General features: G+C 45.6%; 1 protein-coding gene across 1 annotated transcript in view; it reads left to right on the top strand.

Moving 5' to 3' along the window:
- The window catches only part of LOC308354663 (long-chain-fatty-acid--CoA ligase ACSBG2-like), a gene marked incomplete at both ends in the record, with an annotated part of 58183 nt that overhangs the window by 21227 nt on the left and 12802 nt on the right, over window positions 1–24154 (top strand). Inside the window, 4 exons of the mRNA XM_080822243.1 lie at window positions 13805–13905; window positions 17495–17724; window positions 21357–21445; window positions 22443–22563. Coding sequence (XP_080678369.1) covers window positions 13805–13905; window positions 17495–17724; window positions 21357–21445; window positions 22443–22563 — 541 coding nt within the window. The remainder of the gene's footprint in view (window positions 1–13804; window positions 13906–17494; window positions 17725–21356; window positions 21446–22442; window positions 22564–24154) is intronic.

Raw genomic sequence — 24154 nt, 5'->3', positions numbered from 1 at the left:
AGAAATCAGAAACTTCTACAAATCACTCAACAGGTGAAATTATAGTTGACAGGTGATAGGAAATTACAAGCCACTTTTTACAAGCCATTCACAAATTACAAAAAGTGAAATTATATTTGAAGGAGAATGTGATACACGTGAATGTGGGAACTGGGACCTCTGCTGGGAGCTGTCTCCTCCGGGAGCCCCCTTCTGGCTCCCTGTGTGTGTGTGTGTTTCCTATAAAAACACTAGTCATTGAATTTAGGACTCACCCAAATCCTGCATGATCTCACTGCACATACAAATAACCAGACTGGAAGGTTGGAACAGAGGGGAGAGTGGGCTCAGAGTCCAAGATTCCCAGGAGGGAAAGAAAGGACTGATGGATTATTCTATATCAGGGGTTGGCAACCTTTTTCTGTCCGGGATAGATAACAACATTTTTGGCTTGGTGGGCCATATGGTCTCTGTCGCAACTTCACTGCTCTGCTGTTACAGCACAAAAGTAGCCAGAGAAAAGAAATACATGAATGGGCATGGCTGTGTGCCAATAAAACTTTATTTATATGAACAGGCAGATGGGCCAGATCAGTGTAAGGGTTGTAGTTTGTCAATCTTTGTCTTAGATGTTTAGGCCCATGGCAAAACAAAAAAGACGAAACAAGACAGAAAGCTGGGGCTCCTGGGTGACTCAGTTGTTAAGCGTCTGCCTTCGGCTCAGGTCATGGTTCCAGGATCCTGGGATCGAGCCCCGGGTCGGGCTCCCTGTTCAGCGGGAAGCCTGCTTCTCCCTTTCCCACTGCCCCTGCTTGTGTTCCCTCTCTCGCTCTCTCTCAAATAAATAAATAAAATCTTAAAAAAAAAAAAAAAAAGACAGAAAGCTACTGGTAAGCCTAAAGCAAACATAATGGGAAAAGATATTAAAGCACAGAGGACATCATCGGAGAGCAAGGTCATAACAGGAAGTCAAAAAAGAGAATGTCTGAAAGTGAGGTTCATGCAAGAGGAAAGAGCAGGTGTTGAAAATGGTTGATGACTAGAGGAAGGGATTTGAGCGGGCAGAAGTGGAACAGGGAACTGTCACTTTGTTATAAATCGTTCTGAGCCTTTAGATACCCAAGCAAGGGTGAAACAATGTATCTGTATTATCTTAACAAAAAATTCAAACTTAAAAAACACAGCAGCCAAGGTGCCTGGGGGTGGGGGTGGGGGGCTCAGTCGTTTAAGCGTCTGCCTTCGGCTCAGGTCATGATCCTAGGGTCCTGGGATCGAGCCCCGAGTCCGGCTCCCTGCTTGGTGGAGTCTGCTTCTCCCTCTCCCCCCCAGCACTCCACCCCCACCTCCTGCTCGTGCTTTCTCACTCTATCTCAAATAAATAAATAAATAAATAACATCTTTCAAATGTTTTTTTAAAAAGGGGAAAAAACCCCACTGCAGCCTACTTTCCGGGCAGTCCATCTCTGCTGCCTGGAGGTAGAGACCCCAGATGCGGGGGGGGGGGGGGGGGGGGGGAGGTGGGGGCGGGGCGGGGCGGGGCGGGGCGGGGGGTAAGAGATGGAAGCTCCCAGCAGGGGGAGCTCTGAGAAAACTTACAGATTTTCTCTAGAAAAGTTTAAAACTGAATGAACATCACTGGGGCTGGTCTACACGGGTAATGCCAAACCACCGTTCCGTGGGCCACTACCCGTGGGGGTCTTGGGGGGCCTTGTTATTTTATTTTATTTTATTACTATTCTTTATTGACCTATAACCGACATAGGAGTTTGAGGTCACCCCATAATTCTATTCGGGCATACTGCAAAATGATCGCAATAAATCTTGTTACTGTCAGCATATGTACTTAAAATGTTCTTCTTGTGATGAGAACTTTTAAGATCGACTCTCTTAGCAACTTTCAAATACACAATACAGTATCCTTAACTGTAGCCACGATGCTGTACACATTGTATCCCCGGGACTAACTTATTTTATAATGGAAAGTTTGTACCCCTCGGCCCCCTTCGCTTATTTTGCCCAAGCCCACCGCCCCACCTCTGGCGACTGGCAGTCTGTTCTGTGTATCTGTGAGTTCGGTTTTTTCTTTTCGTCTTGTTTTTAGATTCCACATAGAAGTGAGACCGTACGGTATTAGTCCCTAATTTATTTCACTTAGCATAATGCCCTCAAAGTCCATCTATGTTGGGGCCGATGGCAGGATTTCCTTCTTTTTTTATGGCAATTCAGGATTCCCATGTCCGTGTGTGTGTGCGTGTATGTGCATCTCACATTTTCTTTATCCATCCAATTATAGACCAACTGTAGGTCATTTCCCTATCTCGACCATTGTAAAAAAAACACAAAAAACAAAAAAACCACTGTGATGAACATGATTTGAGGTCCTATTCTCACTTCCTTTGGGTATATACCCCGAAGTAAAAACCACTGGATCAGACGGTCTACTGGTTTAATTTGAGGAACCTCCATACTCTTTCCCACAGTGGCTGCACCAATCAACTTGCATTCTTACCAACAGTGCGCAAGGGTTCCCTTTTCTCCACGTCCTCGCCAGGGCTTGTTATCTCATATTTTTGGCAACGACCATTCTAACAGATGCGAGGTGATAGGTCATCCTAAGTTTCATTTGCATTTCCCTGATTTGAGCGATGTCGAGCGCCTTTCATGTACCTGCTGGCCATTCACACGTCTTCCTTAGCAAAATGTCTCTTCATATCCTCTGCCCACTTTTTTTAGTCGGATTTTGAGATTAAAAAATTATATATGTGTGTTACTTTCATAATATTTTTAGAAATTAATTTCAATATAAACAAGTAATGGGTCAGCCCCGTAGAATATTGAATTAACACAATACAGGGACAGGAGAAAAAGGGTATAGGTTTTAAATTTTTGACAAATACAGCCAAGGTGTCCGTCAACAGAGCTATACTGATGCACTGCTGCCAAAAATATGGGAGCAACATGAGTGAGTTTAAGACTTTTGTCTTGAGAAATGTGGGGCTAATTACTTAGCTACATAACTTATGTCCTTCAAAACCTGTTAACTCTTGGTCAGCCCGGAAATAGCACTTGGAGGTTATAGCAGTTAACATTTGACTGCATCTAAAAGAAAATCTAACCAAAGCAGGGTTTTGAAATAGGGGCTTGGGGCACCTGGCTGGCTCAGATGGCAGAGCATGCCACTTGATCTCGGGGTTAGGAGCTCAAGCCCCGCATCAGGCATAGGGATTACTTAAAAATAAAAATGAAATATTTTTTAAAAATTAGGGCCTGGGGGTGCCTGGGTGGCTCAGTCGGTTAAGTGCCTAGACTCTTGATTTCGGCTCGGGTCATGATCTCAGGGTCTTGGGACTGGGCTGTGCGTTGAACTCCACATGCAGCAGGAAGTCTGCTTGAGAATTCTCTCTCCCTTTCCCTCTGCCCCTCCCCCAACACTCACACACATGCTCACTCTCTCTCTCTCCAAAATAAATATTTTTTTAAAAAATAAGAGTTTATATTTTCTTAGCAGATGGGAAATCTATGTGGACGGAGGCTGGCTTTGATTCAGCTACTCACTGCTGCCATCAAGGTCTCAGGATCTTAATGTCCTAAGCTGCTGGCTTCTTGAGTCCCTTACTGTCGCTTCATGATTGCAAAACAGCTGCCATGGCTCCACATAGGACATCCTCATTCCAGGCAGGAAGACGGAGGAAGGGGAAACCTCGGTGATCTTTCCTTTCCTGCTTGCCCTTCAAAGCAGATGTTTCCAGAAGCTGACTTGCCCTTATGTTGTGTTGGTTAGAATGGTCACACAGCCAGGTTCTGTGAAGAGTTGGGACACAGCACAGTTACAGACCCAAGTATGACTTCTGTCCCTTTGCCACTGGCTTCCTGTGTGACCTCAGCCAAGTGGCTTGGCCTCTCTGATCTTTAGTTGCTCTAATGGAGTGCATTCTGAGTATTAAATCATGTCACAGGGTCAGAATACTCTAATTATTTTTAAAATTTTGAGGAAAAACTCACATTAGATTAACCATTAATCAGTTTAAAGCAGACAACTCAATGACATTTAGTACATTCAGGATGTTGTGCACCCATCACATCTATCTAGTTCTGAGATATTTCCATCACCCCCAAAGATAGACTCTGTACCTATTAGCACTCATTCCCCAACCCCCCTTCCCCAGCACCTTGCAACCTCTATTCTACTTTCTGTCTCTGTGAATTTGCCTATCAGTGAACGCCATCTCCCGTCCATTAAAGGCATGACCCCAAAGTGGCCTCCATCACTTCTTTCCCCATCTCATGGGTCAGGATTCAGCCAGATGACCACATGTAGGAATAAGGGGCCTGGGAAACACAGTCATTAGGTGAGGGGTCTAGAGAAGGAGCCAAATGGATATTGGTGGACACTGGCTCTCCCAGCCACAGCCACCTCAGTACTCTGTGGGGTGAACACTGGTCAGCCATGGACCTGAACCACCTAGAAGTCTCCAGAGATAATGGAACACTCCTTGTTCTTTCCTCTTTGCAGGGCAGAATATTTGGTTGATAAATCTTTATGTATTGAGCACCTACTCTCTGCCCTGCCAGGGATGCGGCAATGAGCAAAACAGACACAGAGAAGGAGAGGCAGGCTGAAGATACATATCTCAGCGTGGTGTAATTGAAAGTGACGAGATCCTTGCTGTCTCTGCTTAGGGAAGTTCTCCTGACCTCCCCATGTCAGGTCCTTCATCAAACCCACTTGACTTGGGTCTCTCTGCACAACTGTAAGTTTGCACTCATTTGTATGATTCTAGGTTTCCTGCTGGGTTCCTGAACAGACCTCATCTGGTTTTGCTCCTCTTTGTGTCCCCAGCATCTAGCACAATGTAAGTGTGGTATCTCCATGTGACTTTCACAAATTCCTTTGCAGGAGTGCAACGTGTGCACATATGTATGCATGAACAAATGAATGAGTGAAAAGAGAACAGCAATCTTCCTGCCCCAGAAGCAGTTTCCTCCAGGGGTGGGGGTGGGGTGGGGAGGTAGAGACAGCCAGTGATGTCACAAGAGGTGTCTGGGATGGAAGGTTCTGGAAGGTTGAATGGGGTAGAAGGGCTGTAGGGAGGGAATATTGCCCACCTTTCTGCTTCTTGTCACCACTACCATCCTGGCTGGACCCAGACAGTGACGAGGTCTGGGAAGGCGCAGCACATGTCCAGATTTTCAGGATAGGCAACCTGCTTATGATCTTTGCGGAAGAAAACGCTCTGAGTACCCAAATGTCTCAGCAACCAATGCCGTGCCATGATGGCCAGGACTCATAACAAGTGACATTGGTATGGGGGAGGGGCATGTGGGGGGTCTTTTGCGACTCAGTGTCTGGCTGTCATTCAGTGGTATATTTCAGTAGGACTTAGCCTTACCGCAGGCACACATTTTGGCCTTGAGCCAGACCCTCAGTATCTTTTTTTTTGTTGCATTTTCTCACTGATCGCTGTTGGTGTACAAAAGAGCTATCGATTGCTTTTTCAATATTGATCTTTTGCCTAATCACCTTACAGAAATTTTTATTTATAATAGCTTTTCATTTTATTGGATAATCTGGGGAGTCAATCATATTATCTGCAAAATGACAGTGTTGTTTGTTTACAATCCATATTTCCTTCATTTATTTTTCTTATGTTATTGCATTGGCTAGGAAACTTCATCAGTGCTGAATAGTCACAGTCACAGCTGACATCTTTGTCTTATTCTTGATTTCTTAGAAATTCTTCCAGAGCTTTTGTTGCTGTTATTAAGTATAATATTTATTGAATATTTCTGCCAGATATACTTTATCAAGTTAAAGAAAGTCTTCCATTTCTTATTTGCTAAGGATTTTCATAAACAACAGAAATTTCATCAAATTCTATCTTGAAGAGATCATATATGTTTTTTCACCCTTTCTCTCTTAAATGCAGTAACTCATATTGATGAGATGTTTAGTGTTGAATAATTTTTGCAGTTACCATAAACCCTATGTGGCCTTTTAAAATGGTGAAATGGGGAGCCTGGGTGACTCAGTTGGTTACGTGTCTGGCTTTTGATTTTTGGCTCAGGTCATGATTTTGGGATCATGGGATCGAGCTCTGTGTCCCCCATGCTCGATGGGGAGTCCGCTTGAGATTCTGTCTCTCCCTCTTCCTCTGCCACCCTCACCATGTTCTCTCTAAAATAAACAAATCTTTAAAATAAATTGTGAAACATCTTGCATATAAAATAATACAAAAAATCTGAAAATTTAATGAATAGCAATCAATGTCTATACCTATTTCACTTTATGGAATAAAATGTTACTAGTAACTTGTACATCCTCTGTGTGTCCTACCTTTTTCTCATGTTTCTCCCTCTCCTGATAGTGTAACCACTACCCTGAATTGTCTGCTGAAAGTTTCCTGTAGTTTTAGCACCCAAACAAGTACTAATTAATGCTGGTTGTTTTTGAACTATATATAAAAATCATACTACAACCTGCTTCTTTACCAGCACCATGACCGGGAAATGCATCCAATTTTTTGTGTATGTTCTTGGATTTTTCTTCACAGTGTAGTATAACATAATGGATATGTCCACTCTTCTGTTGATGGACATTAGGGGTTTTCCAGTGTGGGGTTCTTATAGACACTGCTGCTGCGAACATTGTTGTCCATGTCTCCTGGGGCAGATGTGCAAGAGTTTCTCTTGGGTATATATGCCTGGGAGTGAAAATGCCAACTCAGGTATATGTACATGCTCACTGTTAATGGTTTACACCAGAGCTTTGTCAATTGTGTGTGCTGTCTTTCTCTCACATCCATAGTGGAGGAGAGCCCCCATTCCTTTTCCCTTCCAGCATTTGGATGCATTTTGTATCTACTGAGAATGAAATATCTCATTTAATGTTCATTTTCCTCATTATCAAGAACACGAGCACCTTGTCCTGTGTTTATAACCCATTCATGTTTCCTGAGAACTGCTTGTTCATGTTTTTGCCCATCTCCTGTTGGATTACTTATCTATGCCTTTTTAATCCAGAGCAGCTCTTTTCATATTCTGGATATCAGTTCTTTCTTGGCATATGAACAGAGCAAATCTCTTATCCCAGTCAGTGACTTGTCTTGACTTACCGTTTTCTGATGTCTCAATACACAGACATTCTCCTTCTGGTAAAGATTCTTTAAATGCATGGATTGGACCTTCATTTGGTTGAAGAGTCATACCATCTCCACTTACAGCTGCTAATGAATGAATGAATGCTCCCAAGACTGGGAAGAAAAGATTATGCTGTGACCATAGGCAAACTAACCTTGTTGTGTCCTAGTTTCATTTGTAAAATGGGGAATAATAGTAAATAACAGTACCTACCTCCTAGGATTATTGTGAAGGTTAAATGACTTAATGCACATAAAACCTTCAGAATAGTGCTCGGTGCACAGGAAAGACCCATTTGTTATTTGCTTTGCTTGTTGTTGCTGCTCTGTAATGCACAGTCTTGGTCTTTTTTTTTTTTTAAGATTTTATTTATTTATTTGACAGATCAAAAGATAGTACACAGCAGGGGGAGCAGTGGGCAGAGGGAGAGGGAGAAGCAGACGCCCCGCTGAGTGGGGAGCCCAATGCAGGACTTGATCCAAGGACCCTGGGATCATGACTTGAGCCGAAGGCAGACACTTAACCCACTGAGCCACCCAGGCGCCCCTAAACAGTGTTGGTCTTAACAGGATTTCTGGTTTTACCAGGATCCTCTCAGTCCAAGATCACAGGAAATGTCTCTGGGTAGAGCTCCCATATTATCTTTCTCTGTAGAAAATACTCTAAGTGCTTGCCATCTGCACCTCGTAACTGCCTTGTCGCATCCAAAGTTTCTCAGTGTTGGCACTACTGACATTTGGGATTGGATGACCCTTAGTTGTGAGGAGCTATCCTGGGCCTTGCAGGGCATTGAACGGCATCTCTGGTCTCTAGTCACTAGATGCCAGTAGTACTCCCCAACTTGTGACAACAAAATGTCTCCAGCCATTGCCAAGTGTCCTCTGGGGGTCAGAATGGCCCCTGGTAGTAGACCACAGGTCTACTAATCAATCTATTTGGAGATATACTCATTCATCTAATATTGATTGAACCCCTTTCATGTGCCAGGTACTGTGCTATGTGTTAGGGATATAGTGATCAACAAGATACACACACACACACACACACACACACACACACACACACCTAGTTACAAAGCTAGATCATACAATAAAGGGAAAGGGAGGGTGGAATAAGAGGGAGTAGGCTCTAGCTCAGCCTTGGATAACAAGGGATATTCCTGTGAAGAACAGATTCATAAGCAGAGGCTGAGTCTGGGGAGGGAGGAATAGATGAAGATTAGGGAGAACAGTGTTTTGAGCATAAGGGACAGCATGGGCAAAGGCCCTGAGGTGAGAGGGAGACTAGAGTGTGTGGGGATGGAGAGAAGGTCCAAGTAGATGGAGCTAAGGAGGTGAGGGGTATGGCAGGAGGTAAAGCTGTCTTTGCATTTATTTCTACACGCCCCTTGCTCCCGGAGGCTAATTGTATACTTCTGCACCTGGAACAGCCAAGCCTCTGCACCCACAGTGTGCTCTGTCTGGAACACACACCCCAGTAGAACTCCACATCCTTCAGGTCTCACTCAACTCAGACGACACCTCCTCAGAGAGGCCTTCCTGACCACCCCAGCATTCTCTACTACAACACCCTGTTCTGTTGTTCTCATTGTGATCATCACCAACCTGGGTTTTGTTTTGTTTTTGTTTTTTTTTGATCAAAGGGATACCCACATATCACAAGATTCACCACTTTAAGGTGCACAAGTCAGTGGCGTTCAGGACATTCACACTGATGTGCAACCACCTTCTCTACCTTGTTCCAAAACGTTTTCATTACCCCCAAAGGAAAGTGCATGCCCATTAGCAGTCACTCCCCATAGTCTGTCCCCAGCTCCAGGCACCCCCTCATCTGCTTTCTGTCTCTATGGATTTGCCCGTTTGGGACATTTCCTACAAACAGCATCACAGGTTGTGTCCTTTGACATCTGGCTTCTCTTGCTCAGTATGATGTTTTTTTGAGGCTCATCCTGTTACTATCTGAACTGATCTTTGTTCCTTTCCTGGCTATTTTTTCCAACTAGAATGTCAGCTCAAGGAGGGATTTTTGTCTATCTTTTGCCCAGTGCCTAGAACTCTACCTGGCACACAGTAGGTGCTCAGGAGACACAAGGAGAAGAGGGTCCCAGGATCCACCCCGTCCTTCTCCCTCACTGAATGTGTAAGAAATGTTCTTGATGACAGTTCAGCTTGAGAGAAACCAGGGCAGGCTCCCCGATGGCCTTGGGCACTTAATGATTTTAGACCTATCATCTTCCCCTTCTGATGGCTTCAGTGGTAGAGTCAGATCACTTGCATTTTGCTTTATGACCGTCACAGAACCAACAACTCCTTAGATCAGAGGCAAAACCATATTTTCCTGAGTCACAAACACATACACAAATCCATTCACCTGCACAAACATACCTCTTTGTATGTTGTCCTGAATCTTGCTTTTCTGATTTAATATCCTGCCTTGAAGAACATTCAGATTCAGTAACCATGAACCAACCTCTCTGGGCTGTGTATGAATTTTCATCGAGATGAGACTCGTGTAGCATAAATTAACCTTTTTACAGTGGATGGCTCAGTGGCATTTAATACGTTCACAGTCTTGTGCAACCATCACTTCTGTTCAGTTCCAAAAATGGTTCATTGCCCCAAAGGAAACTCTGTACACATCGACCCATCGTTCCCCACCCCCACCCCTTGGTGGGTAATTCTTTGGTGTCTCCAGTCTACTTTGGTTTGTCTTCATATGGGTTCTACTCTCAGTTGGAACTATGGGCAGATCTGTCCTCAAGGTCCTTTCCAGCAGACCCAAATGTTTGTCATGGTGCCCTGCATGAGGTAGATCTTTTATTACATTCTTACTCGTCTTATGTTTTATCCCAAGTTTTGCTTTTAAGGGGGATACATAATTTTGTTGTATAGTACACCTTTTCTTTTTTTTTTTTTTTTTTTTTTTTTACTTTGCCAAAGTAAGCCTTTTTATATGTAACTTTTTTTTTTTTTAAGTAAAACTGGCTGGATGAAATTTTTCTCTTTAGACTGATAGAATAAAAATATAGCTTGAAAGAATGCTATCACCATGCAACAATACTGGGGAGAGTGATTAAGCTTTCATTTCTTTTAAGATTTTATTTATTTGATAGAGAGAGAGAGAGCATGAGTCGGGGGGTGGGGAAGGGCAGAGAGAGAAGCAGACTCCCTACTAAGCAGGGAGCCTGATGCGGGGCTCAATCTCAGGACCCTGGGATCATGACCCAAGCTGAAGGCAGACTCCTAACTAACTGAGTCACCCAGATGCCCCACGATTAGGCTTTTAAACAATACATAATTGGCATACTATGGACAGGAACTAAGTTTCAACAGGAGATGGGAAGTGATTGCTAACAGGCTATTTGCTCCTTAAGTTTTACCTTTAGTGATATTGGAAAACCCAATGAACCAGCTACGGAACATTTTGGAAGGGTCCACAGCACACCTGATTCACACATTGCAGAATTCATGTTTTTGGTGTAGAGTTTTAGAGTTTTGGCAAATGCTTGGAGTCGTATAACCAGCAGCACAGTCACTGTTGCCACCCCACCCCCAATTTCCCTCCTGTTCCCCCTTCACAGTCAACCCCACTTCATACCCCAACTCCTGGAAACCTCCTACCTGTTCTCTGTCACTACTGTTTTGCCTTTTCCAGAAAGTCACATAAATGGAATCATAAGGCTTGTGGCCTTTTGAGTCTGGCTTCTTTCCCTCAGGTCTTCGAGATTTGCTCAAACGGTTGCATCCACAGTTCCATCCCCTGTCCTGTGGCGTTCCACGGTATGGATGTACCATAGAGACGGGAGAGGAGGGAAGGGAGGGGCAGGTGGCCGTGCAGGGCCTTGTGGGCACAAAGAAGACGCGGGCTTACACCCTAAGGGAGGTGGGAGCCCTGGAGAGTTGCAGGCAGAGGATGGACATGGTTCAGACCAACATTTTATTTTTATTTTTATTTTTTTATAGTTTTATGATGGAACATTTCACACATACACACAAATAGCATCATGACCCACCCCTCCCAACAACAGCAACAGCTCTCCATTGCTTTGCTCCAATAATTGTTAACATGGAGCTGGCCTTGTCTCTCTCCATGCGGCCATGCTCCCGCTGGACTGTTTAAAAGCAAACTCCAGACAGTGTGTTCTTTCACATGGAATCCTTCAGCAACAGGGATTCTTCACTGAGTCTCAAAGCCATCATCACACTTCAAAAAGTGACCATCCTTTCTTCGTGTCATTTGACATCCAGTCAGTGTTCCAGTCCCCACTGATCACAGATGCCTTGTTTGGGTTGGGATGTGGCTGGAATCCACACATTGAATGTGGTTGGTGGAATCCACCATTGAGCAGGGTCCCTCTGGCTCATGAGAGGGAGTCCAGGTTCCAGAGAGCTGCGCCTGTCTGGGGGAGCAGTAGTTTGGGGACCTATTTTGAAGACTGAGCCAGATGTGGGGGAAAGAGGGAGCAGAAAGAGAGAGGGAGAAGGGGAGGGAAAGCAGGGTGGGGGAGAGGGAGGGAAGTTGGTTGGGTGATGGATAGACAGATGGATGAGTGGATAGAAGGATGCATGATGGGGAAGGATGGAATGATGGATGGACGGCTGGGAGGGAGGGTGATGGAAGGGAGGGAGGGAGGGAGGGACGGAAGGACAAATGGAGATGAAAGGGTAGACGGGGTGGGGGACACCAACTTTCTAAGCCAGGGCCAGCTTCTCCAGGAGGACCTTGGAGCTCCTGGCTTCTTCTTTTGTAGCACACTTTATGAATGTCTTTGCATGCGATTTCCTAGCTTCATTCAGATCGGCTATGTCTGGCTATTTGCTTTCCTCCATTGACTGATCTACTCTGTGTGTATCAATGCCACAGAGACTCATTTAAGTTCATATTATAATGTGCTTTTCTAGCTACTCATTTTCACTGAACTATACAGCTAGAGTTTGCTATCATACAACCGTGCACAGGTTGTGGGGCTGTATTTGCCAGATGGTGTCTCGTCAGGTTCTTGTAGGACACGAACTGCAAATCTAGAGTTTAGGACTGCTTGACTCTGGTATCAAGTATAACGTTTGTCACGAGGAAGATAAGACAATTTTCCCTCACGGAAACCACCGACACACTGTTCTCGAATGATGTCAGCCACCAATTCTGGCCCCCAAGGGCACCGCTGATGATATCTGCAGACATCTTGGATTGGAACGAAATAACATACTGGATCTGTGATTTTAATTCCATGCTTAAGGGAATCTGATTAATGAAACGTGGCCAATGTTCGGATGTTTCAGAAATTTTGATTTGTTAAATTCCTAAGTTCATTAAATGGCATTTAAGATTTAGTATCTTCTAAACATTTATGCAAGTGGATTGCCCCATGTAACAAAGTACTGCAGAATGGGTGACTCAGCAGAAACTTATTTTCTCTCAGTTCTGGAGGCTGGAAATCCAAGACCAAGGTGTCAGCGGGGCTGGTTTCTGGGGACAGCCCTCTTCATAGCTTGCAGACAGCTGTGTCTTCACAAGATGCAGCGAGAGCAAGAGCTGGTTTCCTTTCCTCTTATGAAGATACTAATCCGGTTGGCTCAGGACCCCACTATTAGGACTTCCTGTAACCTGAATTACTTCCCTAAAGGTTCCATCTCCAAATACAGTCACACTGGGGAGGGGTGTGTTAGGGCTTCAACATATAAATTTTGGGGAACATAATAACAACTATTAATTTTTGTCAAGTGAATGTTTAAAAGAATGTTGCTTAATAGGTTTAAGGATTAACACACTGAAAATCACACAAGGTTAAGGAATGGTGGTTGACCCCACCGGACAAAAAAGGTTTCAAACAGCGGAGTCCAGTTCATGAGCATGCCAGGACCGCGGCAGCCACAATCGTCACTGTCCTCCAAGGATGGGTTAGCGACCATGTGATCTGAAGTCTGACCTCTGGACAGTGTCTTCCAAGGGGACTGCATCAGTCTCACAATGTATGAGAGTGTCTGTCTCCCCGCATTCTCACTAATATCAAGTGTTTTTCAGCCTTTTAGAGCCTACTCAATCTGACAGGTGAAATACATCACAATATTTTCTACTGCATTCGCTCATGACTGAGAAAGTCATTTTAAATCAGTTTTTCAGGGAACTTTCTATTTATGCCCTTTTGGGTACCGGGAGTTTTTCTTACAGATCCACGGGAGTTCTTCCCATGTAAAGGAAATCAGGCCTTTCTCTATTAGACACGTTACCCGTATTTTTTCTCAATTTGTTGTGAATCTTTTGAGTTTTTATGGTATTCTTTTGCCACGTGGAAATTAAAAACTTCTTAACGTAGCAAGATTTTCTGTTTTTCCTTTACGTCCTTTGGGTTTTCATGTCATACTATCTTTAAGGCAACCAACCAGAACCAAACTCTCCCAAGGGTTTCCTTCCCTTCCTAGAGTTCAGAATGTTTCCTCACCCACCCTCACCATGTGGACTTGGCTGTTATGCCCCAGCCGTTTAAGAGACTTCTGGAAACTCACGGACTGAATGCCCTCTGGACTTACAACTGCTCTACGATCTGTCACACGGACCCCTCTCCTCCCCTCCTGGGCCTGGGACCAGCATGACTAATCAACCCCAGGATTCTAGGCAGTGGATGGAAGCTGGCCTCACACCTGCAGCCCCTTTGCCGGCCCTGCTAAGTTCCCTGCCTTGTGCCTTGCAGTGCTGTGAAGCATGGTGTCTCCGGACCTGGAAAGGCCGAAAACCCCAAGACTCGGGAAGTGGAGATTAAGGACCCTGAAGGAGACATGAGTAAAAACAAAGGTATGTTGTGCTCGAGTGCATATGGGAAAGGGAACGGGGCACAGAGTCAGCCAAGCCTTTTCATAAAGGAGCAACGCCTCCTCAGAGAATCAGGGTACACTTGTTCCTTGCCTGGGTCCCTGGTTTTGGCTGATGTGCCCGAAACGAGGGTGGAGGGATGGGCGACTCCTACCTGCATCTGATAGGGGGCACAGGTGGCCCCAACCAGCTGCTGTCTGAGCAGAGCTCCACCAAGCCTGTGACGGGGGATGAGGGCCCGCTCTTTGGAAACCTCATTTGTATTGTTTGTACCACGGGATGCTGATCGCAACACCTGCCTATTAGGACAGCCGTGTGGGTAAAGCACCCAGCAACCATTATATATAGTGCGGATATAATTATACGTGTGTGTGTGTGTGTGTGTGTGTGTATACAATGTAATAATATATATAGTATAGATATGAATATGACAGGACATATAGTGGGTATCATGGTGTGTGTGTATATAAAGTGCAGATGCGATTCTATATATAGAAAGAGAGAGAGAGGGAGAGAGTCCAGATGTAGTAATAGAACGCAGATGTACTTACATACATATAACGCAGATGTAATAATATTTATATAATACAGACAATACATATCATAGAGTACAGGTATATTGTAATTAAATGCTACTCTGTATTACCATTTGTATTTTATATGTTTTATGATAACTACGTAGTGAAGGTATACGATAATGATTTTCCTCTGTATGCTGTAACCACTTTGCCAGCGGAACAAAGCTCAGGGAACATCACGAGACAGAATGAACTCATTATCTTTCACAGCTGCCCTCTTCCAAGTGCCTAAAATGTTGGCAGGAATGACAGCTTTTATAACCATTCGCAAGTGACAGCCATCTTCAGAATGTCATTCCGGTCACTGTTGGATTCCCAGGGCCCAGGCCGGGTGGTGAAAACAAGAGAAACTGCCTTCTGTGAGGGCTCTAGAGGCTGCAAGTCTGAGATCAAGCGATGGTCTGGGTTGGCTCTTCCTGGAGGCTGTGATGGACAGTCCGTTCCCTGGTCTCCAGGCTCCTGGTGGCCCTTGGCAATCCTTGGCGATCCTTGGTTTATGACGTCCTCACAGCTATCTCTGCCTCTGTCATTACATGACCTTCCTCTCTGGGTCTCTCTGTGTCCTCTCTTCTTTCTATAAGGACACCAGTCATTGGATTTAGGGCCAACCCTACATCCAGAATCTCATCTCGGGGTCCTCAACTGATTCCAACTGCCAAGGCCCTATTTCCAAATAAGGTCACATTCTGAGATTCTGTACATGAATTCGGGGGAGCATCATTCAATCCAATACAGCCAACAAAATATCCCTAACCAGGGTCCAGGTGACACCCCTCCACATTTCTGTCCCATTTAAAGCTTCTCCCTTCCCCCAGGCCTCAGGCTGGATGCTTGGAGCAGTGGGGGCGGAGAGGCCTGATGAGCTGTTTTTTCATCCCCTCCACGATGCTCTCCCCGCAATGTTGCCCACTGTAAGCTGTCATGCCTCCTGCTGCTAACTCTCCTTGGGGGCGGGGGCGGGGGCGCTTCTGAACTAGCCTGGCCTTGATGTTGGCTGCCATGGGTTGAACTATATCTCCCTGCCATGGTCTAAACACTTGTGTCCCTCCAAAACTCCCATGTTGCAACTTAACCCCAAGGTGATTACATTAGAAGGTGCGGCCGATCAGAAGGGATCAGGCTACGAGGTCCACGTGAACTGGATCAGTGTCCTTATAAAGAAGGCCCCAGGGAGCTCCCTCTTCCCTTCTGCCAAGTGAGGACGCAGTGAGAAGCTGCTATCAGTCAGAAAGCAGGTTCTCACCAGACACCGACTCTGCCAGAGCCCTGGTCTCCAACTTCCTGGCCCCCATAACTATGGGAAATACATGTTATTTGTAAGTGTCTTGTATTGTGCTAGAATAGCCACACGAACAAAGACGCGCCCCAACACTCAGCACCTCGGGTTATGACTTATTTGGAAAGAGGGGTCACTGCACGTGTCATTAGGTAACACGAGGTCATTCGCGTGGGTCCTAACCCAATGACCGTGTCCATATGAAAAGGGGCAAGTTGGACACAGGCAGGCACACAGGGGGAATGCCACGTGAAACTGAGGGCAGAGACTGGGAGGAAGCTTCCGGAAGCCAAGGAACACCAAAGATGGCCAGCAAATCGCCAGGAATGAGGAGAGAGACATGGAACATATTCTCCACCAGGGCCTCCAAAGGAGCGAACTGTGCACACACCTTGATCTCATATTTATCATCTCCAGAACTGAGAGAACAGATTTCTGTTGTGCCAGCCACTCAGTCTGGGGAACTTTGTCACGGCAGCCCTAGCCGACTAATACGTAGTGCATGCTCTTTGCTCAGCGCCCACTGGTGACTTTCCTCACAATCTGCCTCTGGACACAGATCTCCAGGTTCTTTTGGCTTCCAGCCAAAAGCCTTTAGCAGTCTCTCCATGAGGTCCATGTCAGTCAAGGGGAAAAATCAGTGCCCCTCAGCAGGTAGACGTGTGGTGTTCTCCCAACCCCACTGTCTACTCGGCCGTTTCCAGCCACCAGCCCTCCAGTGGATAAGTTTCAAAGTCAAGAGTCACACACCCATTTCTCCAAGAGGGTTTCCGGAATCTTCTCTCACTTGGCCCATGGTTGGGGGGGGCGGTGAGAGCAACATGGTTGGGGGATGATGAGCAACACACTGCACACCAACTCGCTCCAGAGGAAACCCTCTTCTCTTCTCTCTAGGGGTCATACATTTCACTCCTGAAAGGAGGTGAATGAGGAAAGAAAACAAATTGGCCTCGAGCCAGCCCCTCTGCCTGGTCCGTATAAGTTGGTGGAATCAGGTGGCCTGGGTGATGTTGCTTGAACACCCGACCCCAAACCTCAACAGCTCAACACAACACGGGCTTGTTTCTTGCCTGCATTATGTGTATCTGGCACTGGGGTTCCTCCCTGACACGTGCTTGCACCATTTTTGTGAGGAGAACGGGGTATAGTGGGTCACACACTGGCTCTTAAACCTTCCGCCTGGGAGAGAGACACACAACAGCCACTTCTCACATTCCACTGACCAAAGCATATGTAGTCTGCCACGTGCCCATTTTACCTTTAAAAAAAAAAAAAAGACCCTATAAATAATATGGAACTCTAGCTAATGATTCACATGCTAAAGTGTTTAAGGGGGAAAAGGATGGGAAGCCGCAGCGTTGAAATGGATGGAGTGATGGACGGATGTAGAGAGATGGTGGGACCGAGATAGGATAAAGCAAACGGAGCAAATGCCAGCAGTTGTGGAAACCACGTGGTAAGAGGATGTTGGCTTTACAGACTTTTCAGGTTTCTTGTAGGTGTGAAACTTTTCACAGGAAATTGTTGGGCGGGGGGGGGGCAAGGAAAAGTAAGAAAGAGGAAGCGTGAATGGGCTGGCTGGCGTTGGTCATGTGACTTCACCCGGGGAGTGGGATTAATTCAACACTCAGCCCTTCAAGCCCCAAAAGGACACTCCTCCCCCAAAGTTATTAATTTAATAAAAACATTTGCCACCAACCCTGGTGGCTATTTGCAGTTACTCCTGGGCTGTGGACCATTCATCGAGATGGAGAAGTCCTTCTGAGGCTATCAAAACATGGGCCAGGCCATGAGACCCCAGTAACCATCCCTGATTTTTTTCGGGAGTCAGTCAAACGATTTGGGGCATATCCAGCCCTTGCAACAAAGAATGGTGAGCAGTGGGAAGTTCTGAATTTCAACCAGTACTATGCGGCTTGTCGGAAGGCTGCAAGAGCCTTGATCAAGGTAAATGAGTTATTCATTCATTCATCACTTAGTCGATCATTCATTCTACATACACAAACATATGGTATAAAATGCATGAGGCACCACAAGAAATGAAGGTTAACTGGTGAGAATTTTCCCTTTAATTCTTGACCCCTCTCTTATGGAGGCAGCCACCATTGCCAGTTTTTTGTAAATCCTTCTGGGGAATACACTATGTGTATATATTATAAAATTTCTCTATATGCAAATTTTTACACAGATGGTAGCCTACTCTACCCATCATTCTGCATCTTGCTATTTTTTTGCTTTAAAAGAAAAGATTTTACTTATTTACTTGAGAGAGAGAGAGAGAGAACACAAGGAGGCAAAGGGGCAGAGGGACAAGCAGACTTCCCACTGAGCACAGAGCTCAACTCGGAGCTTGATCCCAGGAGCAAGAGATCATGATCTGAGCCAAAGTTTGATGCCTAACTGACTGAGCCACCCAGACGCCCCACATCTTGCTTTTTAAAATCTCTATGTATTAGTTAGCTACTGCTGCATAATAAGGTACCCCAAAATTTAGTTTCATGGTGTCTCAGGAGGCTGTGGTTAAGCTGTCCATCTGAAGGCTTGACTAGGGCCAGAGGGTCCACTTGTAAGCCTACTTACATGGCCGGCGATTGGCAAGAGGTCTTGGTTCCTTGTTCCCTGTCCTTCTCCATTGGGCTGAGTGTCCTCAGACACTCCTCCAGAATGAGTGATCCAAAAGAAAGTGTGAACAAGATGGGAATCCTATCTTCCCATAGCTTCCATGACTTAATCTCAGTGACATACTATCCCTTCTTCCTATTCTACTGGTTACACAGACCAGCCTTGACACAATGTGGGAGGGGATTATATAGGAACACAAACCCCAGGAGGTGGGACTCAGTGAGAGCCATCTTGGAAGCCGCCTGCCACACTCTGAGTTCCTTTCATGTTGATTCACTAAAAACAAATCCATACTCTTTTCAGCAACTACGAATATGTATGTGACAATACTGGCATACTGGTGGGTAGTGACAGTGTTTCCGGGCTTTGCATCCATACATGGAGGCACAGAGAACCTTCTTTATACAATGAATTCTTACAGAGAAAGTGCTTCTATCAGCCCACTCAGAGTGTGTGAGAGACTCTGCTTACTTATTATTCTTGCCAAAATCATATTATAAAAAATATGCATATTGGCTACTTTGGTAGGCATGTTAGGCAGAATTCTACAATGACCCCTCGAGATTCCCAACCCCTGGTATAATCACACCGTATGGACAGACTCCTCCCCTTGAGTACAGGCAGGTCTTGTGACTATGATGGGATTTTCCTCCTGTGCTGGCAAAGGTGAAGAGATTTTGCTGATGGAATTGAGCTCCCTGATCAGCTGACATTGAGTACATCAAAACAGCAAGGGCTCTGCTGGGCCTGACCTAATCAGGAAAACCATTAAAAGAAAGATTCTTCCGCTGGCTTTGAGGAAGCACATTGCCATGTTGTGGACAGGGCTATGTGGCAGGGGACAACAGACCACCTCTGGGAAAGCAGTCCCCAGTTGATAGCTGGGAAGAAAACAGGGACCTCAGTCATTTAACTACGTGGAAATAAATAGAGCAAACAGTAACTGTGGGAGAAGATTCTCAAGTTTCAGAGGCGACCACAGTCCCTGCAGATACCTTAACTGCAGCTTCCGGAGAGCCTAAGCAAAGCACCCAGTTAAGCTGTCCCCAGACTCCTGACCCATGGAAACTACAATAATAAAACGTGTGTTGTTTTAAACTGCTAAGTTTGTGGTGATATGTTAGGCAGCAATAGATAAGGATACGATAGGTAGCTCCTGTTATAAAAGGGAATGCCTGGTGGCTTTGATTCATAGAAAATGCTGTCACATTTTGACCCAGACCTGAGTTCCTCTCTACCCTCCCCTCTGACACCCACGTGTCTTCACCAGGAGATGATGAGAACAGTCTCTTAGGATATGGAGTCTCTGCTTGGCTGCCCCACCATGGTGCTGTGACGATTCGCCTCTCCTGAGAGATGATGATCTTTGGCTATGTCCTTAGATCTGGGGATTCAAAGATCCCTACTCTCCTAATCCTCAGGGATCTAAGTAGTACTAAATCAGTTTATCTGCACATTGCTGGAGACTGTCTACCTGCAGAGGAGACAGCCTGTTTGTTACTAAGCAGAAACACTTATCATGCTCCGAAGCACTGGCAGGCAGGTATCTTCGAAATGCTTACATTTTCCTCAAGGACAGGGTCATTGCCAGCTTTGCCCCATGTGACTAAAAGAGCCAACAAAGTTAGAGGTTCCCAAAACTCCATGGAGTCACGTTAAGAAAAGCCAGCATTGAGCCTAAAATCTGGGGTGTGGCAAAACCTGGGCCTGCCCCAAGGAGGATTACCTTCATGATTACCTTCCTGGTTCATTCTCAAGTACATTTAGATCAAGGATACACCTTTATTTATTTTGAAAGACTTATTTATTTGACAGAGAGAGAGAGAGCATGCAGAAGTAGGGGGAGCGGCAGGCAGAGGAGAGGGAGAAGTACTCAATCCCAGGACCCTGGGATCATGACCTGGGCCAAAGGCAGATGCTGATTGACTGGGCCACCCAGGCGCCCCAAGGCTACACCTTTAAAAGTGCAATTTGTCACCACTTTAGGCTATCACTCTTGGAGTACTTCTGTTATTACAAATAAAAATAAATTCACACCTATTAAGACAGCCATTATCTTTGAAAAAAGGACAAAACAGCAAGTGTCAACGAGGACATGGAGAAACCAGTACACTTGTGCATTGCTGGTGGGAATGTAGAATGGTGCAGCCCTTATGGAAGGCGGTGTGGTGGTTCCTCCAAAGATAAAACACGGAATTACCATGTGACCCAACAATTCCTCAAGGATTCAAAGCAAGGACTCAGACAGATACTTTTGCACCATGTTCACAGCACTATTATAACCAGCAGTCAAAATGTGGAGGCAACCAAGAGTCCTTTGGTAGATGAATGGAGAAGATATAGTGGGGTCCACCCATACAACAAATTATTATTCAGTCTAACAACGGAAGGACATTCTGACTCCTGCCACCACGTGGTGGGACCCTGAGGACACAGGGCTCAGTGAGAGGACCCAGACCCAGAAGGATACATCCCGTAGGACCCCACTCCCAGGAGGGCCCCAGAGGAGTCCGGTCCACAGTGACAGAGAGGAGAGGGTGGGAGCCAGGGCTGGGGCAGGGGGTGGGGAGTCCATGCTTCCCGGGAACAGAGTCTCTGTTTGGGGAGATGGAAAGTTCTGGAGACAGATGGTGGTGATGATTGTACAACAGTGTGAGTGTGCTTCATGCCACTGAGTTGTGCACTCAAAATTGCTTTGTACAGTTGACCACAATAAAAAAATAAAATACATACAAACAAGAATAAATAAATGGTGCCTTATGCAGAGGGAGGCAAAGCGGCCTCCTAACAGTCACAAAAATATCACACCCCAGATTTTTAGGTTCAACGCTGCCTTTTCCCAGTGTGACCTCATGGGCTTTGGAATCTGCTTTCCCACATCCCAGTGAGCAGATCCCACCCAGAAACAAGACGTCTTTGTGTTTCTGCTTTCTGTTTGTTTGTTTTTGCCTTCAAAGCTGGGCCTGCAGCGTTTCCACGGAGTTGGCATCCTGGGGTTTAACTCCGTCGAGTGGTTCATTGCTTCCCTCGGTGCCATCTTAGCAGGGTAAGACTGTGGGCTGGGTTGACTCCGACTGTGGGCGAGCCGCAACTCTGGGCTGGCAGCCCGGGGCTGGCTCTGAGATGTGATTGGGAATTTCGGGGGCAACCCCAGGTTAGGAGGCAAGACAGACACACTGACTGACCAACCTGACAAAGGACTAGCATCTCCCATATAGACGGTGCTTTTATAATGAGTAATAAAAAGACACATCATGTGACTCTTGATCTCAGGGTCATGAGTTTGAGCCCCACGTTGGGCGTACAGATTATTTTAAAAATCTTTAAAGAAGAAAAGAAAGATTTTATTTTATTTTATTTAGATCTTATTTATTTATTTATTTGACAGACAGAGATCACAAGTAGGCAGAGAGAGGGAGGGGGAAGCAGGCTCCCTGCTGAGCAAAAAGCCCGATGTGGGGCTCAATCCCAGAACCCTGGGATCATGACCTGAGCCAAAGGCAGAGGCTTTAACCCACTGAGCCACCCAGGTGCCCTGACAGAAAGATTTTAAATAAGGGAAAGACTTGAACAAAAATCTCCCAAAGGGAAGTAGCCAACAAGAGCGTGAAGAGATGCTAGACATCACTAGCCATCAGGGAAATGCAAATTTGAAAAACAGAATGGTTAAAGGCAAGAACAAAAGGCAGTCAAATGAAGGGAACAGGTGCCTGAGGGGGGTGGTCCAAACCCTATCTCTAGCTTCCTTTGCCTTGGGACCCTGAACAACTGACTTCCCTGCCCTGAGGCTCAGTTTCCGCATCTTTAAAATGGGATGCTGTGAGGGTTCCGTGATCGTGATCGGCCACCACGATGACATCACAGGACTTGCTGCTTTCCTCACCCTTATTTTGCGGCTTCATTTCATCACGGTGAAGCTGTGGAGGAAGGGAAGCTGGTACCAAGGCTGCAAACTCAGAACTTGTCTCTAGAGCGCCCCCCTCCAACTTCCAGAACATTCCCATGTTAAGATGTGCACACGCACATGTTTTTTCTTTTCCCAGGGGTCTTTGTGTTGGTATTTATGCCACCAACTCTGCGGAAGCTTGTCAGTACGTCATTAGTCATGCCAAAGTGAACATCCTGCTGCTTGAGAATGACCTACAGTTAAGGAAAATCCTTTCGGTAAAGCCCAAACTCAAACACTGCCCGCCAGTCACCCAGGGGGATTGCAGGGCTCTGACTACCTGTCCTGTTGGTCCCAGGTGGATGCTAATGATAGGCTGGGTGGTGGGGCTGGCCCCATTTTTGGGTTCAGTAAGTGTCCTCCACGTATAACTAGGGGGAACAGGGTAGAGTGGCAGGGATCTAACTTCCAATTTGTATTAACTTCATTTCCTACTGAGATTCTATTTTTTTAAGTTCCCTTTAGTTGTTTTATTTTTTTACGTAGGCTCCCTGCCCAGCCTGTAAGCTTCTATTTTTTTTAAATGTGTTTATGTATTACTTCATATACAGCCCACTGTTTTCTTTTAGAAATGTAAGCATTTTGAGGCTTACACCCCCTTGTAATAGTCATTTTTTAAATAACTATCATCGTTCCTGAAGTGCTTCTTTCTCTTCCGTTTCTTCGCTAAGTTCTACCACTTCCTGTTTCACCTCTTTCTGGTATGGCTCTCTCTTCCCTCTGTGCTTGTAGGTTTGCTTTGTGTTCTTCCTTTCCAGCTGTGTTTACTTCGTATGTTTTAAATCCTATGTTGGAATGTCGGGTGGCAATTTTCCTTTGCTTTGTGGTGACTTTTCTTTACATATAAAATTTGGCTTCCTTCGTGCTCCCTTTTTCTTCTTGTAGTACCTTCGTGTGGATGTTGTAGAAAGTTTTTCAATTACTAGTGTTTGAATGAGCTGCAATTTCCTGACCCAGCTTTTAGCAGGAGGATCCCATGGGGGGAGGAGTCCTTTCAGGGGAGGGGGGTGTGAGGGCAGGTGACCAGATTCAGCACTCAGCCCAAGGGCCCTGTGGCTGTTGCGTCAATATCGTATTTCTGAGTTACACACATCTCTGGAGGTGAGATGTATCTTGCTGTCAATGGCATCCTCCAATCATCATTGGTCATGTTTTCCCACATTTTAACATCTCTGAAGTTAGGGTAGACTTTCCAGACTCATGAAATCCAGCTCGACTCAGTGAACTAGAACACTCTGCCACCGAGCCTCCTTGGACTCCTAATTCCTAACCTGGTTAGGTGGGAACAAGCTCCTCCCTTCAGCCTTGAACTTTCTCAAATTGTTTTCTTAAGTCATGCCTCTACGATCTCCAATTCTCCTATCATTCCCTATTTGTTCTGTTCATAGCAGAACAAACTGTGGGATGGGTGGTGGGTGAAGACTGGGTCCTTTCTGCCAAATACTGGCTTACAATTTGGGTTTTTCTACCATTAGAAGATACTGCATACTCTTTGTATGCAAGATTCAATGCCAGGCTTCTGACACGCTCCTCCCAAACTGGATATTCAGTTCTGCTTGGAAGTCTTTTGTTCTAGGCAACACCCACAGGCTTACAGCCCTCCAACTCTTCACTGACTCCCTGCCTCCTGGAGAATAAACTCCAGACTCCTCACCACTGCCTCCAAGGTGTCTCCGACATGGCCCTCACCATCCTTCCCTGCCTCAACCCCAGTCTTCTCTCTCTATCCTCGCCCTAGCCATCTGAGACTTCACATAGTCCTCAAATCTCCCTGGCCATTTCCTGTTCCAAGCTTTCTGGATGTCGGTT

The sequence above is a fragment of the Martes martes genome (assembly GCF_963455335.1).
Source record: "Martes martes genome assembly, chromosome: 1".
In the NCBI taxonomy this organism is placed as follows: Eukaryota; Metazoa; Chordata; class Mammalia; order Carnivora; family Mustelidae; genus Martes; species Martes martes.
This window is presented reverse-complemented; position numbering and strand designations above follow the sequence as displayed.